General features: G+C 26.4%; 1 protein-coding gene across 17 annotated transcripts in view; it reads right to left on the bottom strand.

Annotated features, from left to right (window-relative positions):
- LOC145249540 (uncharacterized) overlaps nt 1-19482 on the bottom strand; it is a 917547-nt gene that overhangs the window by 759155 nt on the left and 138910 nt on the right. For 8 of the 17 annotated variants that reach the window (XM_080111167.1, XM_080111165.1, XM_080111168.1 and 5 more), the window contains one exon: nt 6963-7105. The exons of the other annotated variants lie outside the window; for them this stretch is intronic. In XM_080111167.1, the coding sequence (XP_079967293.1) occupies nt 6963-7083 (121 nt within the window). In that variant the 5' untranslated portion in view covers nt 7084-7105. The remainder of the gene's footprint in view (nt 1-6962; nt 7106-19482) is intronic. 17 annotated transcript variants of the gene reach the window in all.

Here is a 19482-nt window from a genome sequence, read left to right as displayed (position 1 = left end):
GGAAATAGTTAAAAAAAATAATAAAATGGAAATAGTTAAAAAAAATAATAAAATGGAAATAGTTAAAAAAAATAATAAAATGGAAATAGTTAAAAAAAATAATAAAATGGAAATAGTTAAAAAAAATAATAAAATGGAAATAGTTAAAAAAAATAATAAAATGGAAATAGTTAAAAAAAATAATAAAATGGAAATAGTTAAAAAAAATAATAAAATGGAAATAGTTAAAAAAAATAATAAAATGGAAATAGTTAAAAAAAATAATAAAATGGAAATAGTTAAAAAAAATAATAAAATGGAAATAGTTAAAAAAAATAATAAAATGGAAATAGTTAAAAAAAATAATAAAATGGAAATAGTTAAAAAAAATAATAAAATGGAAATAGTTAAAACAAATAATAAAATGGAAATAGTTAAAAAAAATAAAATGGAAATAGTTAAAAAATAATAAAATGGAAATAGTTAAAAAATAATAAAATGGAAATAGTTTAAAAAAATAATAAAATGGAAATAGTTAAAAAAAATAATAAAATGGAAATAGTTTTAAAAAAATAAAATGGAAATAGTTTTAAAAAAATAAAATGGAAATAGTTTTAAAAAATAAAATGGAAATAGTTTTTAAAAAAATGGAAATAATAAAAAAAATAAAATAAAAATAGTAAAAAAATAAAATAAAAATAGTAAAAAAATAAAATAAAAATAGTAAAAAAAATAAAATAAAATGGAAATAGTTAAAAAAAATAAAATGGAAATAGTTAAAAAAAATAAAATGGAAATAGTTAAAAAAAATAAAATGGAAATAGTTTTAAAAAAATAAAATGGAAATAGTTTTAAAAAAATAAAATGGAAATAGTTTTTAAAAAAAATGGAAATAATAAAAAAAATAAAATAAAAATAGTAAAAAAATAAAATAAAAATAGTAAAAAAAATAAAATAAAATGGAAATAGTTAAAAAAAATAAAATGGAAATAGTTAAAAAAAATAAAATGGAAATAGTTAAAAAAAAATAAAATGGAAATAGTTAAAAAAAAAATAAAATGGAAATAGTTAAAAAAAAAATAAAATGGAAATAGTTAAAAAAAAATAAAATGGAAATAGTTAAAAAAAAATAAAATGGAAATAGTTCAAAAAAATAAATAAAATGGAAATAGTTCAAAAAAAATAAAATGGAAATAGTTAAAAAAAAAATAAAATGGAAATAGTTAAAAAAAAAATAAAATGGAAATAGTTAAAAAAAAATAAAATGGAAATAGTTAGAAAAATAAAATGGAAATAGTTAAAAAAAAATAAAATGGAAATAGTTAAAAAAAAATAAAATGGAAATAGTTAAAAAAAAATAAAATGGAAATAGTTAAAAAAAAATAAAATGGAAATAGCTAAAAAAAATAATAAAATGGAAATAGTTAAAAAAAATAATAAAATGGAAATAGTTAAAAAAAATAATAAAATGGAAATAGTTTTAAAAAAATAAAATGGAAATAGTTTTAAAAAAATAAAATGGAAATAGTTTTAAAAAAATAAAATGGAAATAGTTTTAAAAAAATAAAATGGAAATAGTTTTAAAAAATAAAATGGAAATAGTTTTAAAAAATAAAATGGAAATAGTTTTAAAAAAAAATGGAAATAATAAAAAAAATAAAATAAAAATAGTAAAAAAATAAAATAAAAATAGTAAAAAAAATAAAATAAAATGGAAATAGTTAAAAAAAATAAAATGGAAATAGTTAAAAAAAATAAAATGGAAATAGTTTTAAAAAAATAAAATGGAAATAGTTTTAAAAAAATAAAATGGAAATAGTTTTTAAAAAAAATGGAAATAATAAAAAAAATAAAATAAAAATAGTAAAAAAATAAAATAAAAATAGTAAAAAAATAAAATAAAAATAGTAAAAAAAATAAAATAAAATGGAAATAGTTAAAAAAAATAAAATGGAAATAGTTAAAAAAAATAAAATGGAAATAGTTAAAAAAAATAAAATGGAAATAGTTAAAAAAAATAAAATGGAAATAGTTAAAAAAAATAAAATGGAAATAGTTAAAAAAAATAAAATGGAAATAGTTAAAAAAAATAAAATGGAAATAGTTAAAAAAAATAAAATGGAAATAGTTAAAAAAAAATAAAATGGAAATAGTTAAAAAAAAAAATAAAATGGAAATAGTTAAAAAAAAAAATAAAATGGAAATAGTTAAAAAAAAAATAAAATGGAAATAGTTAAAAAAAAATAAAATGGAAATAGTTCAAAAAAATAAATAAAATGGAAATAGTTCAAAAAAAATAAAATGGAAATAGTTAAAAAAAAATAAAATGGAAATAGTTAAAAAAAAATAAAATGGAAATAGTTTAAAAAAAATAAAATGGAAATAGTTTAAAAAAAAAAAAATGAAAATAGTTTACAAAAAAAATAAAATGGAAATAGTTAAAATAAATAAAATGGAAATAGTTAAAAAAAAAAAAAAATAAAATGGAAATAGTTAAAAAGAAATAGAATGGAAATAGTTTTTTAAAAAAAATGGAAATAGTTAAAAAAAATAAAATGGAAATAGTTAAAAAAAAATAAAATGGAAATAGTTAAAAAAAAATAAAATGGAAATAGTTAAAAAAAAATAAAATGGAAATAGTTTTAAAAAAATAAAATGGAAATAGTTTAAAAAAAATAAAATGGAAATAGTTCAAAAAAAATAAAATGGAAATAGTTCAAAAAAAATAAAATGGAAATAGTAAAAAAAAAATAAAATGGAAATAGTTAAAAAAAATAAAATGGAAATAGTTAAAAAAAGTAAAATGGAAATAGTTAAAAAAAAGTAAAATGGAAATAGTTAAAAAAAAGTAAAATGGAAATAGTTAAAAAAAAATAAAATGGAAATAGTTAAAAAAAAATAAAATGGAAATAGTTAAAAAAAATAAAATGGAAATAGTTAAAAAAAATAAAATGGAAATAGTTAAAAAAAAATAAAATGGAAATAGTTAAAATAAATAAAATGGAAATAGTTAAAATAAATAAAATGGAAATAGTTAAAAAAATAAAATGGAAATAGTTAAAAAAAAATAAAATGGAAATAGTTAAAAAAAAATAAAATGGAAATAGTTAAAAAAAAATAAAATGGAAATAGTTAAAAAAAATAAAATGGAAATAGTTAAAAAAAATAATAAAATGGAAATAGTTAAAAAAAATAATAAAATGGAAATAGTTAAAAAAAATAATAAAATGGAAATAGTTAAAAAAAATAATAAAATGGAAATAGTTTTAAAAAAATAAAATGGAAATAGTTTTAAAAAAATAAAATGGAAATAGTTTTAAAAAAATAAAATGGAAATAGTTTTAAAAAATAAAATGGAAATAGTTTTAAAAAATAAAATGGAAATAGTTTTTAAAAAAAATGGAAATAATAAAAAAAATAAAATAAAAATAGTAAAAAAATCAAATAAAAATAGTAAAAAAAATAAAATAAAATGGAAATAGTTAAAAAAAATAAAATGGAAATAGTTAAAAAAAATAAAATGGAAATAGTTAAAAAAAATAAAATGGAAATAGTTTTAAAAAAATAAAATGGAAATAGTTTTAAAAAAATAAAATGGAAATAGTTTTAAAAAAATAAAATGGAAATAGTTTTAAAAAAAAATGGAAATAATAAAAAAAATAAAATAAAAATAATAAAAAAATAAAATAAAAATAGTAAAAAAAATAAAATAAAATGGAAATAGTTAAAAAAAATAAAATGGAAATAGTTAAAATAAATAAAATGGAAATAGTTAAAAAAAATAAAATGGAAATAGTTAAAAAAAAATAAAATGGAAATAGTTAAAAAAAAAAAAAAATGGAAATAGATAAAAAAAAATAAAATGGAAATAGTTAAAAAAAAAATAAAATGGAAATAGTTAAAAAAAAAATAAAATGGAAATAGTTAAAAAAAAAAATAAAATGGAAATAGTTAAAAAAAAAATAAAATGGAAATAGTTAAAAAAAAATAAAATGGAAATAGTTAGAAAAATAAAATGGAAATAGTTTTAAAAAAATAAAATGGAAATAGTTAACAAAAAAAATAAAATGGAAATAGTTAAAATAAATAAAATGGAAATAGTTAAAAAAAATAAATAAATAAAATGGAAATAGTTAAAAAGAAATAGAATGGAAATAGTTTAAAAAAAATAAAATGGAAATAGTTAAAATAAATAAAATGGAAATAGTTAAAAAAAAATAAAATGGAAATAGTTAAAAAAAAATAAAATGGAAATAGTTTAAAAAAAATAAAATGGAAATAGTTTTAAAAAAATAAAATGGAAATAGTTTAAAAAAAATAAAATGGAAATAGTTTAAAAAAAATAAAATGGAAATAGTTCAAAAAAAATAAAATGGAAATAGTTCAAAAAAAATAAAATGGAAATAGTAAAAAAAAAAATAAAATGGAAATAGTTAAAAAAAATAAAATGGAAATAGTTAAAAAAAATAAAATGGAAATAGTTAAAAAAAAAGTAAAATGGAAATAGTTAAAAAAAAATAAAATGGAAATAGTTAAAAAAAAATAAAATGGAAATAGTTAAAAAAAATAAAATGGAAATAGTTAAAAAAAAATAAAATGGAAATAGTTAAAAAAAAATAAAATGGAAATAGTTAAAAAAAATAAAATGGAAATAGTTAAAAAAATAAATAAATAAAATGGAAACAGTTAAAAAAATGTAAAATGGAAATAGTTCAAAAAAAATAAAATGGAAATAGTTAAAAAAAAATAAAATGGAAATAGTTAAAAAAAAATAAAATGGAAATAGTTAAAAAAAAATAAAATGGAAATAGTAAAAAAAAATAAAATGGAAATAGTAAAAAAAAAAATAAAAAGGAAATAGTAAAAAAAAAATAAAATGGAAATAGTTAAAAAAAATAAAATGGAAATAGTTAAAAAAAAAAGTAAAATGGAAATAGTTAAAAAAAAAAGTAAAATGGAAATAGTTAAAAAAAAAAATAAAATAGAAATAGTTAAAAAAAAATAAAATGGAAATAGTTAAAAAAAAAAAATAAAATGGAAATAGTTAAAAAAAATAATAAAATGGAAATAGTTAAAAAAAAAATAAAATGGAAATAGTTTTAAAAAAATAAAATGGAAATAGCTTTAAAAATAAATAAATAAAATAGAAATAGTTAAAAAGAAATAGAATGGAAATAGTTTTAAAAAAATAAAATGGAAATAGTTAAAAAAAATAAAATGGAAATAGTTAAAAAAAAAAAAAATAAAATGGAAATAGTTAAAAAAAATAAAATGGAAATAGTTAAAAAAAATAAAATGGAAATAGTTAAAAAAAAGTAAAATGGAAATAGTTAAAATAAATAAAATGGAAATAGTAAAAAAAAATAAAATGGAAATAGTAAAAAAAAATAAAATGGAAATAGTTAAAAAAAATAAAATGGAAATAGTTAAAAAAAGTAAAATGGAAATTGTTAAAAAAAAATAAAATGGAAATAGTTAAAAAAAAAAATGGAAATAGTTAAAATAAATAAATGGAAAATAAAATGAATGTTCATTTAACACTGTCCAAGAATATAAATTTTTAACATCTTTTTTTTAATGGAAATCGCTCTAAACAAGGCATGAAGCCATTTTATGTAAAAAGCTAAAAAAAATACTACTTCAAGATCAAAAACTTGCCAACTACAAATGTTAGATGGAATAGATTCTGACCTAGAAAACCGCAATTATTCCCTCTTTGTCAGAAACATTGCTCGTGGAATGTAAGAACTAAAGGAAAAATAAATAATATGGAAGAGAAAATGTGCATTTGCCTCAAAATAATCACATTTCATAATAAACACAGATCCGGTAGACGACATTTTTTGTCTTCAGTATAGGCTACACCATTTAGTGTAGGGCACTTTCAAAACCAGAAGTCGTTTATCTGAGTTTAAGTTTGTATATAATTGAAAAAAAATTTTTTTTTAGTTCATTTATTAAAAGTAGGTGTGCAATTATTTGTAAAAAATTAATAACAAACAGATTTGAAATAACACAAAAAATAAACTTTGATCCAACATCTTCCCCCCGGAAGGATGCACAAAAATTTACTAAAATATTTATAATAATAATAATAATAATAATAATAAAAAATGGCATGCAACCATGCTAACTCCATTAAAAAAAAAACACTTATTTTATATTTTCATTATCACTTATATTTTGTAAATATTTCTTTTTGTTAAGCTAAGATTGTGTAAGGCAAAAAAATAAAATACAAGAAACGCGTGTATTTGTGACAAATTACAAAACAGCAGTTTGTAAACGAAAAAGCCGTGATAAAGACACAGACAGTAGCAGCAAAAAATAATTATAGTAATAGTAACAGTAGTAGTAGTAGTAGTAGTAGTAATAATAATAATAATAATAATAATAATAATAATAATAATAATAATAATAGTAGTAGTAGTAGCAGCTTTGTTTGTTCCACTAGGCATGCCTGATGGTCTCAAATCCAGAAGATATGAAGTAAGGGTACTTATTTAGAATTAAACCTATTCTTAAAAACTAAACTGCAGAAAAATCTTTATGAGTAAAGTACCTATCACGGAACAAAGATATCATTCCAAAAATCATCTAAATTGATCAAGTAGTTTGTTTTTTTTAATATAGAACATCATCATTTTTATAATTTTTAGCAATTTTAATAAGAAATCATAACCATTACAAGGCTGATTTTGATCTCGATAGTTCTAACTGACTTGTCTCCACCTTATTTATAAATCATGGTGGATCAAAACGTAACATACTGCTTCATAATAAAATTTAATTTTCTTGGTAAATAAAAAGGAAAACTATATCAATTTATGTGATTTTTGGAATATGACATCTTCGTTCTATGACGAGTACATGCATCATAAAGATTTTTCTGTTTTTTTTTTTTTTGTTTTGAAAATAAGTTTAATTCTAAATAAGCACCGAAGTAAGCAATTTGCGTGCAGTAGAGTCCACACGCGACTCACCGATTCCCGAACATAGTTGGTTCCCAAGCGGTACCTCATCGTGCCCGTCCGTCTGCTGGGACATCAAGGCTTTAGCCGCCTTATTTTTCTTTTGTCTTTGTCGCTTCTTTGCTCGGGGCATTTTTTTGTTATTGTTTGTTTACCTGGAGACAAAACATGTTCATAAATTATGACTAACCGACTGGCAGGGCTAGAAGACGCGTCATCGAGCAACCTACATTCAACACGACAATTAAAATATAATTAAGAAAAAAAAAAAAAAAAAAAAAAAAAAGAGAATGTTGTTTTAACGAGGCCAACTACTAACCAGGGAATTTGTTTTGTTAGCTAGTTTTTAAAAAAACTCTTTGGAATACAGAGTACAAAGTAGAAAGTTGGTCAATTATATTATCTTCCCACCCAAATGCCCCCACTTCCAACCTAGTAACATCCAAAGAAATTCTTGCAAGCATTAAAAAGTCTTTTAGGTTTGTTTAGCAATTTAATAGGAAATTGCAGCCATTACAAGATCGATTGCAGTACTAAACATGAAAATTTCTTTTTCTGGAGAGCATCTTTGAAATATAGATTAGAATATACACATTTGAAGAATGAAACTCTTTCCAAATGGACCCTTTAATCATGAGTGCCAAACGAAATTTCTCTAGACAATGTGCATATATATATATAAAAAAAAAAAATTTCTTTTAAAAGCAAATATTAAGAATAGAAATTTCTTCTTTTTTTTTTTTCGGAGAACATCTTTGGAATATAGAGTGGAATGTATCAATTTGGACAATTACACTATCTCCAAATGATCCCACAGAATATAAAAACCAAAAGATACTCCTCCAGATATATTTCAATGCAGCGAGTTACCTTTCTGTTTTCAGGTGGCAACTGGTATTGTATGGCTCCTGGTGTTCTTATTTCAGCCACCTCTACAGTGCTTTCGATCTTCATGATTGCTGAAATAAGAACACTTTGAGCCATATTATATCAGCTGCCATTTGAAACTAGAAGTTAGTTTGTCAAAAACAGTAATAAAAAAATCTGAAAGAAGTCTGTAGTATTCAAAACAATGATTGTTGGCTATATATATTTAAAAAATATATAACATTGAGTTCTTTTCCGCCGACACAGTTTCATCTATCAGAATAGACAATCTATGTTTCCTCCCAATTCTCAATTCATCTTATGCATAGCAATTAGTTTCTATTTGTTCTAAAAATAGAACGTCCTGCCCATCTTTAAATATCATTTTCTGACTAAGCCATTTTTAGCATAATTCATTTCAATTTTTCTCAGCCAATGGGAGCGAATAGGAGTTCCCTCCCCCCCCCTCGTTATGAGGGCATAATAACTAATTTTTTTTACTTATAAATTTTTTCCACTGGAAAAGATACTAACACAATTTTAAGATGCCATCTTCGCATTTGGAATTTGCTAATGTTTACCGATCTGCAGCTTGGATTATTACAATTACTATCGGACTATTTCATTTGCATCTTTAGATCTAACCAATCAACATTTTCTTGGGATTTTTCAGAATCTCTGAAATATAGAGTGGAATGAACCAATTTAAATTAAATTCTTTTCAAATGATCCCTTAAACTATGAATGACAAGCCAAAATTCTTCTAGACTATATATATATGTGTGTGTGTGTGTGTGTGTGTGTGTGTGTGTGTGTGTGTGTGTGTGTGTGTGTGTGTGCATGCATGCATACACATTAAAGGGTAAGTATCGACCTACTGCCTATAAATGTGAATTGTTTGTGAGAGTGAATGGTCCCAGAAAGAAAGGTGGAATTTACTAAAGTGAGAAAAAGCGAATGCTAATATTCAGAAAACATGCACCAGATATGGAGAACTAATGTGAGCATGTAGAATTTATATCTGACATCTGTATTTATAATGCTTGTTTTTTCTAGACAAGAATAATCGTTTCCATTTAATTAAATGTAAAGATAAAAGAAAATTACATTCACACAAAACCTATTTTAAAAGTAACAATTCTTATGTGAAACTTGAGCAAAAGAAACTTCATTTTTATATAACACAATACTTTAGCAGTTATACAAGCCAAAGGAACTTTTTAAACTAAAAATCTTTGGACATCACCATTTATGGACTGTTATGTGCTACTTGGATCTTCATGAGCCACAGGTAGGAGATGCCACACAGTCATAATCAAACTATTGAGTCAATGAGAATCCATGGGATTAATCAAAGCTACATAAAATGCGACATAAACAATTCAACATGTCAAATTAGGAAAAGAAAACTTGAGGTTAAAAGCTTATTAGACCAATCGTTACCCGTTGGGTCAGTAATTTATTTAAAAAACGGATAATATATAAAAAAAAGTTATTCTTTGGAAAAGTTGCCAAAACTTATTCATTCATTCTTTATAGAAAACAGAGGGGGCTAATTCTTATTCTCACAGAGCTCCTAATACTGCTACCCGAATCATGAAGTACTAGTTTAACAACAGGTGATTTTTTGATCTTCATTGGCGAAAGAGAGACAAAAGTCGTCTTGATTTGTGCCTTTAAGTTTTTGTCTTTTTTTTTTTTTTAATTTCCATTTAGCTAATGGAATGAGGTAGGAAAGTTAAAAGAAAAAAGGGACGAGGCAGCAAGAATGCTGCCTGTTTTGTTTTTAATCAACATTCGAGAGAGAGAGAGAGAGAGAGAACTGATGGCTCAATTAGTTAGCATGCCATGTTTAGAACAAGAGGTCAGAAGTTCAAACATCACATGGGCAAACATTTTTACTGATTTTGTCCTATAATGTACTGAAAATTTTAAAATTACAATACTACGCACATTGTACCGTTTGGCTTATATTATTTCTGTGATGTCCATAGGATCCCGGGCAATGCCAGGTAGCTCAGCCAGTTAATACTTACTTTTACCTTTTACTGTATGAAAGTGTCCTACGCAAATGAACTATTTTGACCTTCCCATCTCTGCCAGCATAAACGGTAGAGTTATCACCATTGTAAATTAGTGAAACAAAGCTTCAGAAATCTAGACCACTTCGTTGTTCATTAAGAACTTTATATGAATTAATTTTAAAGATGTGGGAAAATAATTAACGTTTTAAAGAACTTATTTTTTTACCAATAAATTATTCATGACGACGGCATTACGTGATTAAATCCACCATGTTTAAAAAAGGAAAACAGAACAAGGAAAGAAAGCTTTCATAAAAATTAAGGAGAGACAATGATTTGGATTTTTGACTAGAATAAAAAAATAATAAATAAAAAGAAGAAATCAAAATAAAAATAAATAAAAATAAATTTAAATAAAAATAGATTTGGGAATCTTAAGTAGGACAACTCTTGGAGTGAATGTGGTATTATGGTGATTGAGCTTAGACAATTATAAAATAAAGTGCAAAAGTGGCCATAGACCCCCACCCCTTCCCCACACTTTTGAATGGCCTTGTATCTATTTTAGATTATTGTATAATTTTAATAAATAAATAAAATTTTCAAAGTGTAGTATCTGTCTTGTTTGCTTTGGGTTTAAAACAAACCTGAGAATAGTAGACGGTCTATTATCTAGAAAGGGTTGAGAGGGTCTTACTAACCAAACTTTTTATCCTTGTTCTTTCCTCACTCTATGTTCTCGCCAATGAATTAATCACATGTAGATGTATTTATCTATTTTCAATAAAATTTCCAAACGATTTGGGAAATTTTAAATAGGGTGGACCCTGAAGTAAATGTGGTATTATGGTGATTGATAATTCTACTAAAGAGTAGGAAAGACATTTTCTAGTAATGGTGACAAAGGATCACCAACAACACCCACTTTCCCACACTTTTGAATCGTCCTGTGCCTTATTTGTGAAAATGTTAAGTTTTTTATATTTTGTGCAAATAAATATTTCAAAGTGTAGTATCTGTTATGATGTGGCACTTCTTTTCAGTCCTCGGTCAGTGAAGATAACCTCTTTCCAGACTGACGCAATTTTTGTTTTTGTTCCAATTTAGAATAATCCTTTTTGAAGAACTAACTTTCTAGACATTAAAAATTCAGCTTGTGTCTAACTTTGTCCTCCTGGGGAGACAAGTAAACAGGGGCAATGCTTTGTTCAAGTACTGTTGCTACATCTGAGGAGGAGCTGCTCAGCACATTTTCCTCATCTTGAAACAGTACAAAACAGCCTTTGAAATCTAGTGGGTTGCAAGTCTATCTCTGCTCTATCATTTTTATGGCAGGTGCTTGACTGAGCTCCAATCTATAGTCTCTCCCTATGCAAGACTTGCACAATAAGCCCACATCTACCTACAACCATTGTCAACGATTTCCCCCACTATCTGTACCTAAATCTATACAAATTCCATGATTAAAGCTTCTTTCCTAGAACTACCTGCCTATAGAACTTTATATCATGAGCCTACTTTCCAGCGGACTACAAAATTGTCATCTTCAAGTCCAATGTAAATAAGTTCTTGTTGAACTGCCCCCTGAAATAATCAAATTTTACTCAATTTCCACCACTACCAATCACGACGCTGTTACTGACCATCTTACGATCATTAACCCTTATCCTCAAGTGAATTTCAGGCCTTGATGTGAAGACTCCCTTAAAAAAAAAATTTTAATATTGCAAGTAGATGTGACCTTGGCATTACTGTTAACATTGATTTGCATTGGACAAATCTCATCTCTAAAACTGTCAAGGTTAAGGATGTCCTGACCTCACTTAGCAAGACTTTAGCTAACCACTCTCCAGCCATCTACATACAGCTACAACTATAATGCAATTGCTCTTAGAATTCATATCATCAATCTAAAAACCCCATCTTGCTTATAACTGACTGGCTGAAACTGTCCAAATACAGACACCTGCCATACCTTTAACAACTTTCTTCTCTAGGCTTGGATTCATAGAAGCTCTAACATCTAGCAACTGAAGAATTTAAATACATGGGTAGAAAATGTCACCCATGAAATCATTAGTAACATTCACAATCCTTCCTGGAATCCAATCACATTTTGTACAAATAAACTTTAGTTTATGCATTACTTGTCAAAAAAGTTTCAGTCATGAATGTCAAGCAGCATTTGTTTTATCAATATTAAATAATAAGCACATTCGAATACGGCATGCAAAATTGATGCATTCCTCTCGCAGTGCCATAATTTGCCCTGTGATCACCTTCTTCGGTTCTGGAAAAGTCTGAGATTGCTTTGATAGTCATGACGTGATAACTCAAGAGATAAAAATCTGGAGAGTTAATGTTTGGTGAGTATGAAACCCATTGAGGATCACACTTTCTACTGATGAGACGATCACCAAAGTATCCCCCTAATCATTCCAATGATTGATAACGTCTTATTTGGATCATTCTGATTGCTATTGTTATATTGGACAATATTCTCACAATATTTTAGCTGATGTAACTGCAAATTTGTAAAAAAGTGTTTGTTTTTGAACTCTGAAATCTATACAGAATTTTGAACTGGACCATAACTTTCCATATTTGTATCAATAGAGTTATCTCAGAGATAATGTCTATCAAATAAATCCTCAGATTATTGCTAAACTGCATGTCTTTGAAGCAAAGCATGTGGTCACACAACAGTTTCTCACTTTGCATTATTTGTTGTATTCTTCAAGATTGTTTAAGCTGCATAATAGCGGCAGTAGAGAGCAGACAAGACAGTGTTGTATTGTATGGTCCTCCTCCTCAAATTCACAGATAATTTGATAAGTTTTATGGCCTAACTTTTGATCGCCTCATTCCTATTCTTGGCGTATTTTCCAGTGGAGACAGAAAGGGAGGATCGCAGAAGGGGAGATTTCTGCGTCAATCAGAAGGGTTGGGGACATTTTCTAGCCATCTGGTTCGTAGCTAAAATAAGGACAATGCAAGGAGAGGAATGTGTCATTGTTTTCAACAATTTTGCATGTTGTATCCAGGTGTGCTTATCATTGAATGGTGATAAAAACAATTACGCTCTGACATTCAAGACTAAAATCTTGGAGAACAAGTCATGCATAGACTGAAGTTTATTTGTACCAAATATGGTTGGATTGTAGAAAGGATTGTGGATTTTATTAACGATTCCATGAAGAAGAAAATTTAAAAATATGAATAAAAAATTTATATATTGCTTGTATTAATTGTACTATTGTTCTTATCTTGAGTGTTAAGTGTGCAATGTTTCAGTCGGATTGTCCTTAAAATGTCCTCAGGAATGTTGGTGGTTTTGTTTTTTCAAAAATTCGAAACGATAACTATAAAATAGAGATTACTCACACAAATACGTAAATCTCTACGGAGCCAGTAACTTTTCTATTTTCTTTTCCAAACAACCAACATACCTGAGGATGGTCGAAGGGCAATCCAACTGAAACATTGCACAAATAACACTCAAGATGAGAACAATAGTCCAATCAATACAAGTAATATGAACAATCAGCCCTCATCTAAAAACTTCAGAACTTAAAAAAATTTATGATTGCTAAAACTTCATCTAAGACTAAACATGCATTAAAGTTTTCTCTCATCTCTCCTGAACACTAGCTAAATTTTGTTTAAAAATAAAACCAATAATTACAACAAAAGGAGTACACACATAAAACATGGATTTAAACTAGTGACACTAAGCCATTCGTAAAAATGTAAGAGAAAAGAATAAATAAGAAACGGTGACTGTTGAGACAAAACCTGAACTAGAAAAAGGATTCTAAGAACAAAACAATGAAAAAAAAAAAAAAAGAAACAAGCGAAAAAGAATATAATAGAACGTCATCATCATTATTATATTCAGTTTTATAAGCTGGCAAGTGTTGAACACCTTTAAAAAATATTTCCAAACTAACCTACCTGTACCCAAGTTTTTATTTATCCCTCTTTCTCTCAAGTTCACACTTATCACTTCCTCACATTTTCCTTGGCCTCCCCCTGTGAACTGGACTTGCTATCTCAACTTTTCTACATCTGCTAACCCAAGAACTCTCATCCATTCATCCAACATGGTCATACCACCAAAGCATTCTGCACACACATCTTCCTGTACTGTCCAGACTTTTTCTCCCTCTGAAGTCATCAGAACTAAGCCTGTCTTTTATGCTCATGTTAGACATCCATCATGCCATTCTTATCACATTTCTCTTCATGCAGCGCATAACTTTAACTCTCACTGGCCAGCTTTCACTTCAATGGATCATTGCACTGCATACACATGTCTGATAGACTCTTCTTTGTCGACAATAGAATGTCCTGTTAGTAAAGACATAAGTTCACTGAATGTAGCTCCATCCACTCCTAACTCTTGCAATCACACTCACAGCTGCTCCGCCCTGTGCTTCAACGATATCACCAAGGTAGCAAAACTTCTTGAAAACCCCAATAGCTTTGACATTCAAGTAAACTTTGTTTACATCTTTATTGTCTTACATATAAACTGATTTATATGAAACATTGAAAGTATAAACCATTGTCACTGCTGGATTAGCATAATCAGACTGGGCTAACGTTCAGGAGAGCTGGATAAACATACAAAATTATAGGACATTATGACCTTCCATAACTAAAAAATTTGTTTTTTTTATGAATAAATGCTTATAGGAGGGATTTTGAATATATGCAGCACCTGTTGAAATCCGACTCTTATGGAAACAGAAACTGTTACACATGTCGAAAGTGTCAATAAATTCACCTACTTTGGAACCACCATCGATTTCAGTCGGCAAATTGACACGACCTTAAACACGACTGCAAAATGTGGTGGATCATCACAATTACACAATCCTTTAATCAACATTTCAGGATAGATAATTTTTTTTTCTACATCATTTAGTTCTGATCTTTTCTAATGAGTTGTCAGTTTTGGTAAATATTGACTTAATTACTTTTTTACCAGAGTAGTTTCAAATCTATCCAGATCCATCTTCAGTGACACGGTCCTGGCTGAAATGTACCAGATGGAGAAAATCGCCCATCTCTGTTCTATAGAGTTTTGGAATTTACAGCTTACTGATTAAGCATGAGCGAAATACTGCCTCGTTTCCCTTATAGTTTGTTCCTGTTTAGTGATTCTTGCCACTTCACATGGCTCATCTCATCCTCCTCTATAAAACACTCCACACCTCTCACGTCTTCTCCTGTATTTGCCGCATCAGTAGCAGAGAATGTACACCTTTTGTTTCTTTGATGTAAGGTCATTTGTAGCATTAGTATCAGATGGAGAAAATTGCTGATCTTACTGTACAGGCTTCCATAAGAAAACATGCCGCACAATGACGCCTTAACTGATACGGTCACATCACCCTGCCGTCAATCATCCAGAATGCTCCAAAGGATCTGCTGATGATGACCCAATTCTGGTGAGCAGTACAAATGGAATAGCAGACAAGTTGCAAGTTATTCACAAAAGGTCTAACCTTAGCATGAAGCACAAAGATGAGAAATGGAAATAATGATAATCATGATGGAAGAATTCGTAGGCAAAACGTTTACTGTTGTATATAATGCTTCGTCTAAGAAATAATTAGTTATTATTCCTTAAGAGTTGTAATGGGACTCGGATGAAGTTATGACACTTTATTTGACAAAAGGGTAATTATTACTATTACTAACATAAATTAATTTAAAAAGAGATACAGTTAAGAAATTAGCTGAAAACAATTTGTTTTCCTTTATCTCTTCACTGACAGGGGATGTCTGACTGCGGCCTTATTACAAAGGCCACGATAAAATACACTTAAATGTATTTTAATTTGTGCAGATTTTGTATTTGTCATTACAGAGCCAGTTCTCTATTTAATTAAATATGTGTGCGTGTGTATATAGTACGGATTAAAAAAAAAAAAAAAAAAAAACTGCCGTTAGCTAGGGTCGAAACCAAAACATTTAGCGCTCTAGCTAAGTTCTCTACCATTTGAGCTAACCCAACAGATAGACAAGGAAGATTTAAAATTAAACCAATTCTAGCCATGATTGAATCTGTATATGTATCAAAGTAATAAAAAATATGTCGGCAAGCTAAAATAAACATTTTACATTTTAACTTGCCAACATATTTCTGTACGTATTATTCATCCATCCAAACCAAGATTTTACTTGTTATAAACCATCCTTGGTGCACGATTACAATTTCCTGTTAATTTCGGTGTTATGTGACAAAAAGTTTAAGAGTTTATCAGTTAAACATACACATAAATACACCTATTTTTCTTATATTTAAAAAAAAATTTTTTATTTTTTTATTTTTTTATTTTTATGGAAATCGCTCTAGACTAAGCCTGAAACCACTTGAGGTGGGAGCTAAAAAAAAAATTATTTTTTTACCACTTAAAGGTAACAAAATAGTCAAGGACAAGCATTAGATGGATAGATTCCGACTCAGCAAAACAGCAATTCTCCCCTCCCCCCTTTGTCAGACACACTTCTCATGGAATATGAAGACTAAAGGACAAAAAAGGGAAGCAAGAGTTACGACGCTGCACAAAGTAAACACAAGGTCCATTTCCTATTCTTAAAACTTGTGACCTAATTGCATTTAAAAAATATATTTAATACAAATTATAAGCCTTTTAAGTGAGCATAAATATCGATTCTGAGCAAAGTAACCATCTTATTTCTTGCAAACAAACAACTAAACAAAAATCTTTGCTCAGAATTGGTATTCACACTAATTTAAAAGGCTTATAACTTCTATTAAGTATTAATTTTGGTATTTCCTCATTATTCTTATAATCCGAAAGTCAAAAAAATAAATTTTTTCATTTAAAAAAAAGAGGGAGTCTACTTACATTTTATGTAAATTCCAACTAAAAACTATGTTATCTACTTAACTATCATATCACAATTAGTCAAATATAACTGCATTATTACATAAAACAAATACTTTGAAGAATCTATGAATTGGAACAAGATATACATCAATTACTTCCTTTGACTTGATGTTGTTTATTTATGTATAGACTTGAAATTTCTTTGAAAACTATTTTCATTAATAATTTTCCATCTTATTTTTCGTATTATCATTTTTCATATATTTTGGATATGTTACTACATCCGACATAATTAAATATTTACTATTGGTTTTATTTGAAATTAAATGTTTCGATTTTTGCTCTTTTTTTTTTTTTTTTTTTTTTTTTTTACTGCAAATTGGTAACAAATAAGTAGATAAAGCAGAGTAAATTATTTTTTGACTAATTTCCAAACTGGATTATTTTGAAAATAATTGATTTTTCTTTTCTTTTTTTTTATCCGCACTCAAGAAATTTCCCTCAAAACTTGCACTCCATAAAATTTATATTGCGTTCAAGAAAAAGTTTGCAAAATTTTAACTAATTTTATATGTAAAAAAAAAAAAAAAAAAAAAAAAAAGAAGTTACTTTATTCTTTAATATAATTTGCAAGGAAAATTACATATGTAGCAAATAAAAAAAAAAAAAAAAATCATTACTATTGAAATGAACCATAAAAAATAATATCTTTTTTTACCTTTATGATGTTCTAAACTCACGGTTAAATACACGGTTGGATAAAATCTATTCAATCAGGTATTTAATGGCAACTTAATAACAATATTTAACTCTAACATGAAAGCTAGAAGTTGGAACATTGTTTAAAAAAAAAAAAAAAAAAAAAAAAAAAAAAAAAAAAAGAGGGAAGAATAGAATATCCTATAACCCATTGTTTTTAAAATCTAAACCTTTCTCACATCCCCTGGAATATTGTCTCGCACCCAAAGTTGAGAAGCCACAGTTTAGGTTATTGAAATTAATTTGCAGTGCATATATCTCTTTTAAACAATAGGTTATACTGTGTTACATGGTACCAGCAGTGTAAAAAAAAAAAAAAATTTTTTTTTAATTAACCTTGACCTCTGTTAATGAATGATGGTAATTAAATACAGGATAGATGAGAATTTATCAACGAAAAGACAACAGAAAGGGGGTTATCATCGATGGCAAGTGACAGGAATCATTGGATAAAATCATTATTTCAAGAATAGAAATATTCATTAATTCTTGGGATTCTAAACAAATCAAAGACTTTGATAATTCTTTCTCAATGTTCATTTCAGGAAATACCAATTTCAATGAATAATATTTAACCTAAATCAGTCATACATGAAAATATATGCACACACACACACACACACACACACACACACACACACACACACACACACACACACACTAGCAGAGAGACCCAACGTTGCCTGAGATTGAATATGAATCAACGAATGTTCAATACTACCAATACTTTTATTATAATCAAAATCGATGATATTGTAAGTTTTTCAATCAAATCAATTGATCACCTCTAGTCAGGTACCAACCACGGTACACTGGGATGAAGCTTCACATGCCTCTTCACAGCAATGGCCCACAATAAATTGTAGTCTACATTGCACTGTAGAGAACCTACTGTTAACTTTATAAAATTATTTGTAGAAAAGGGCTTGAATTAAAGTTTAAAATGCAAAACTCAAGTATCATGCTTCAATTTTACTTTAAACAGAAACATTCATTTCAGGCGTGTTCCTGTCTAATCAAAGAACCTACTGCTGATTTTATACACCAGGCTCTTTTGCTTATGTAGTGATAACATTTCTCAAATGCACTTGTGATGTTAGGCAGTATAAGGGTGTTAACTTTAGTAAAAATGTTCCTTCTTTAATCTGATTTTTTCGATTATCAGTTTTTGATACTTATCCGAGACATTCCCATACAAAAGCTGTCTAAGAACACTCCCAGACACAAAGTATATTTCTGTGAAATTAAAAAAAAACAAAAAACGTCCCAGCCGTTTGGGAGTACATAGGGAATAACTTCATATATACAAAGTACCTTTATATATATGATTAAATAATTATTCTTTTATACCTAGAGACACTAGTGTTTCATGAGAATGTAATCATAAGTGTAGGAGGTGACAATTCCTGCCAGTCAGGCAATTTGAACTTAGCCACTAAGCCACGTTTGACTCCATTTGCTAAGCCTTTACCCTCTGGGCCACCAAACAACTGCCATAAGAATGAAGGGAATAACTAATAAATGCACAATTTTGGAATGAAACACATGTAAGACACTTATGAAAAAATTAAATATAAAATGTGTGTTTAAAAATAAATTCGTAAAAAAAAAAGAAAAATGATTGTGAACTGATTTTTTGTGGTAACTGGAATGTAATTTTATATTTTATTGAAGATGGAAATAAATCTTCATTGAGCTTAATATTTGTAACAATTTTGACTATTTCATAAAGAATTAAAAAAATGGTATACACTTATGTATATATATATATTAGACTATCCGTGACCCGTTGTGTCAGTATATGTTATAGCAAGGTATGGAATAGTGAGTATATTAATTATACCAAAAATATGTGCTTTGCATGTGCACCAATAGCCACCACTTTTAACATAAGGAATTATATTGCTCAATATCTGGAAAACTACTTATTTGTGAAGAATTTAAATGCAATATTCGTTTTCAGCATACCCAAAAACCATTTAGAGTCGTCATTTTTAAAAAAAATATTAAGGTGGA

The sequence above is a fragment of the Euprymna scolopes genome, chromosome 28 (genome assembly GCF_053919585.1).
Source record: "Euprymna scolopes isolate OS-2025 chromosome 28, ASM5391958v1, whole genome shotgun sequence".
NCBI lineage: Eukaryota > Metazoa > Mollusca > Cephalopoda > Sepiida > Sepiolidae > Euprymna > Euprymna scolopes.
Note: the sequence above shows the minus strand (reverse complement) of the source record. Positions and strands in the feature narration are given on the sequence as shown.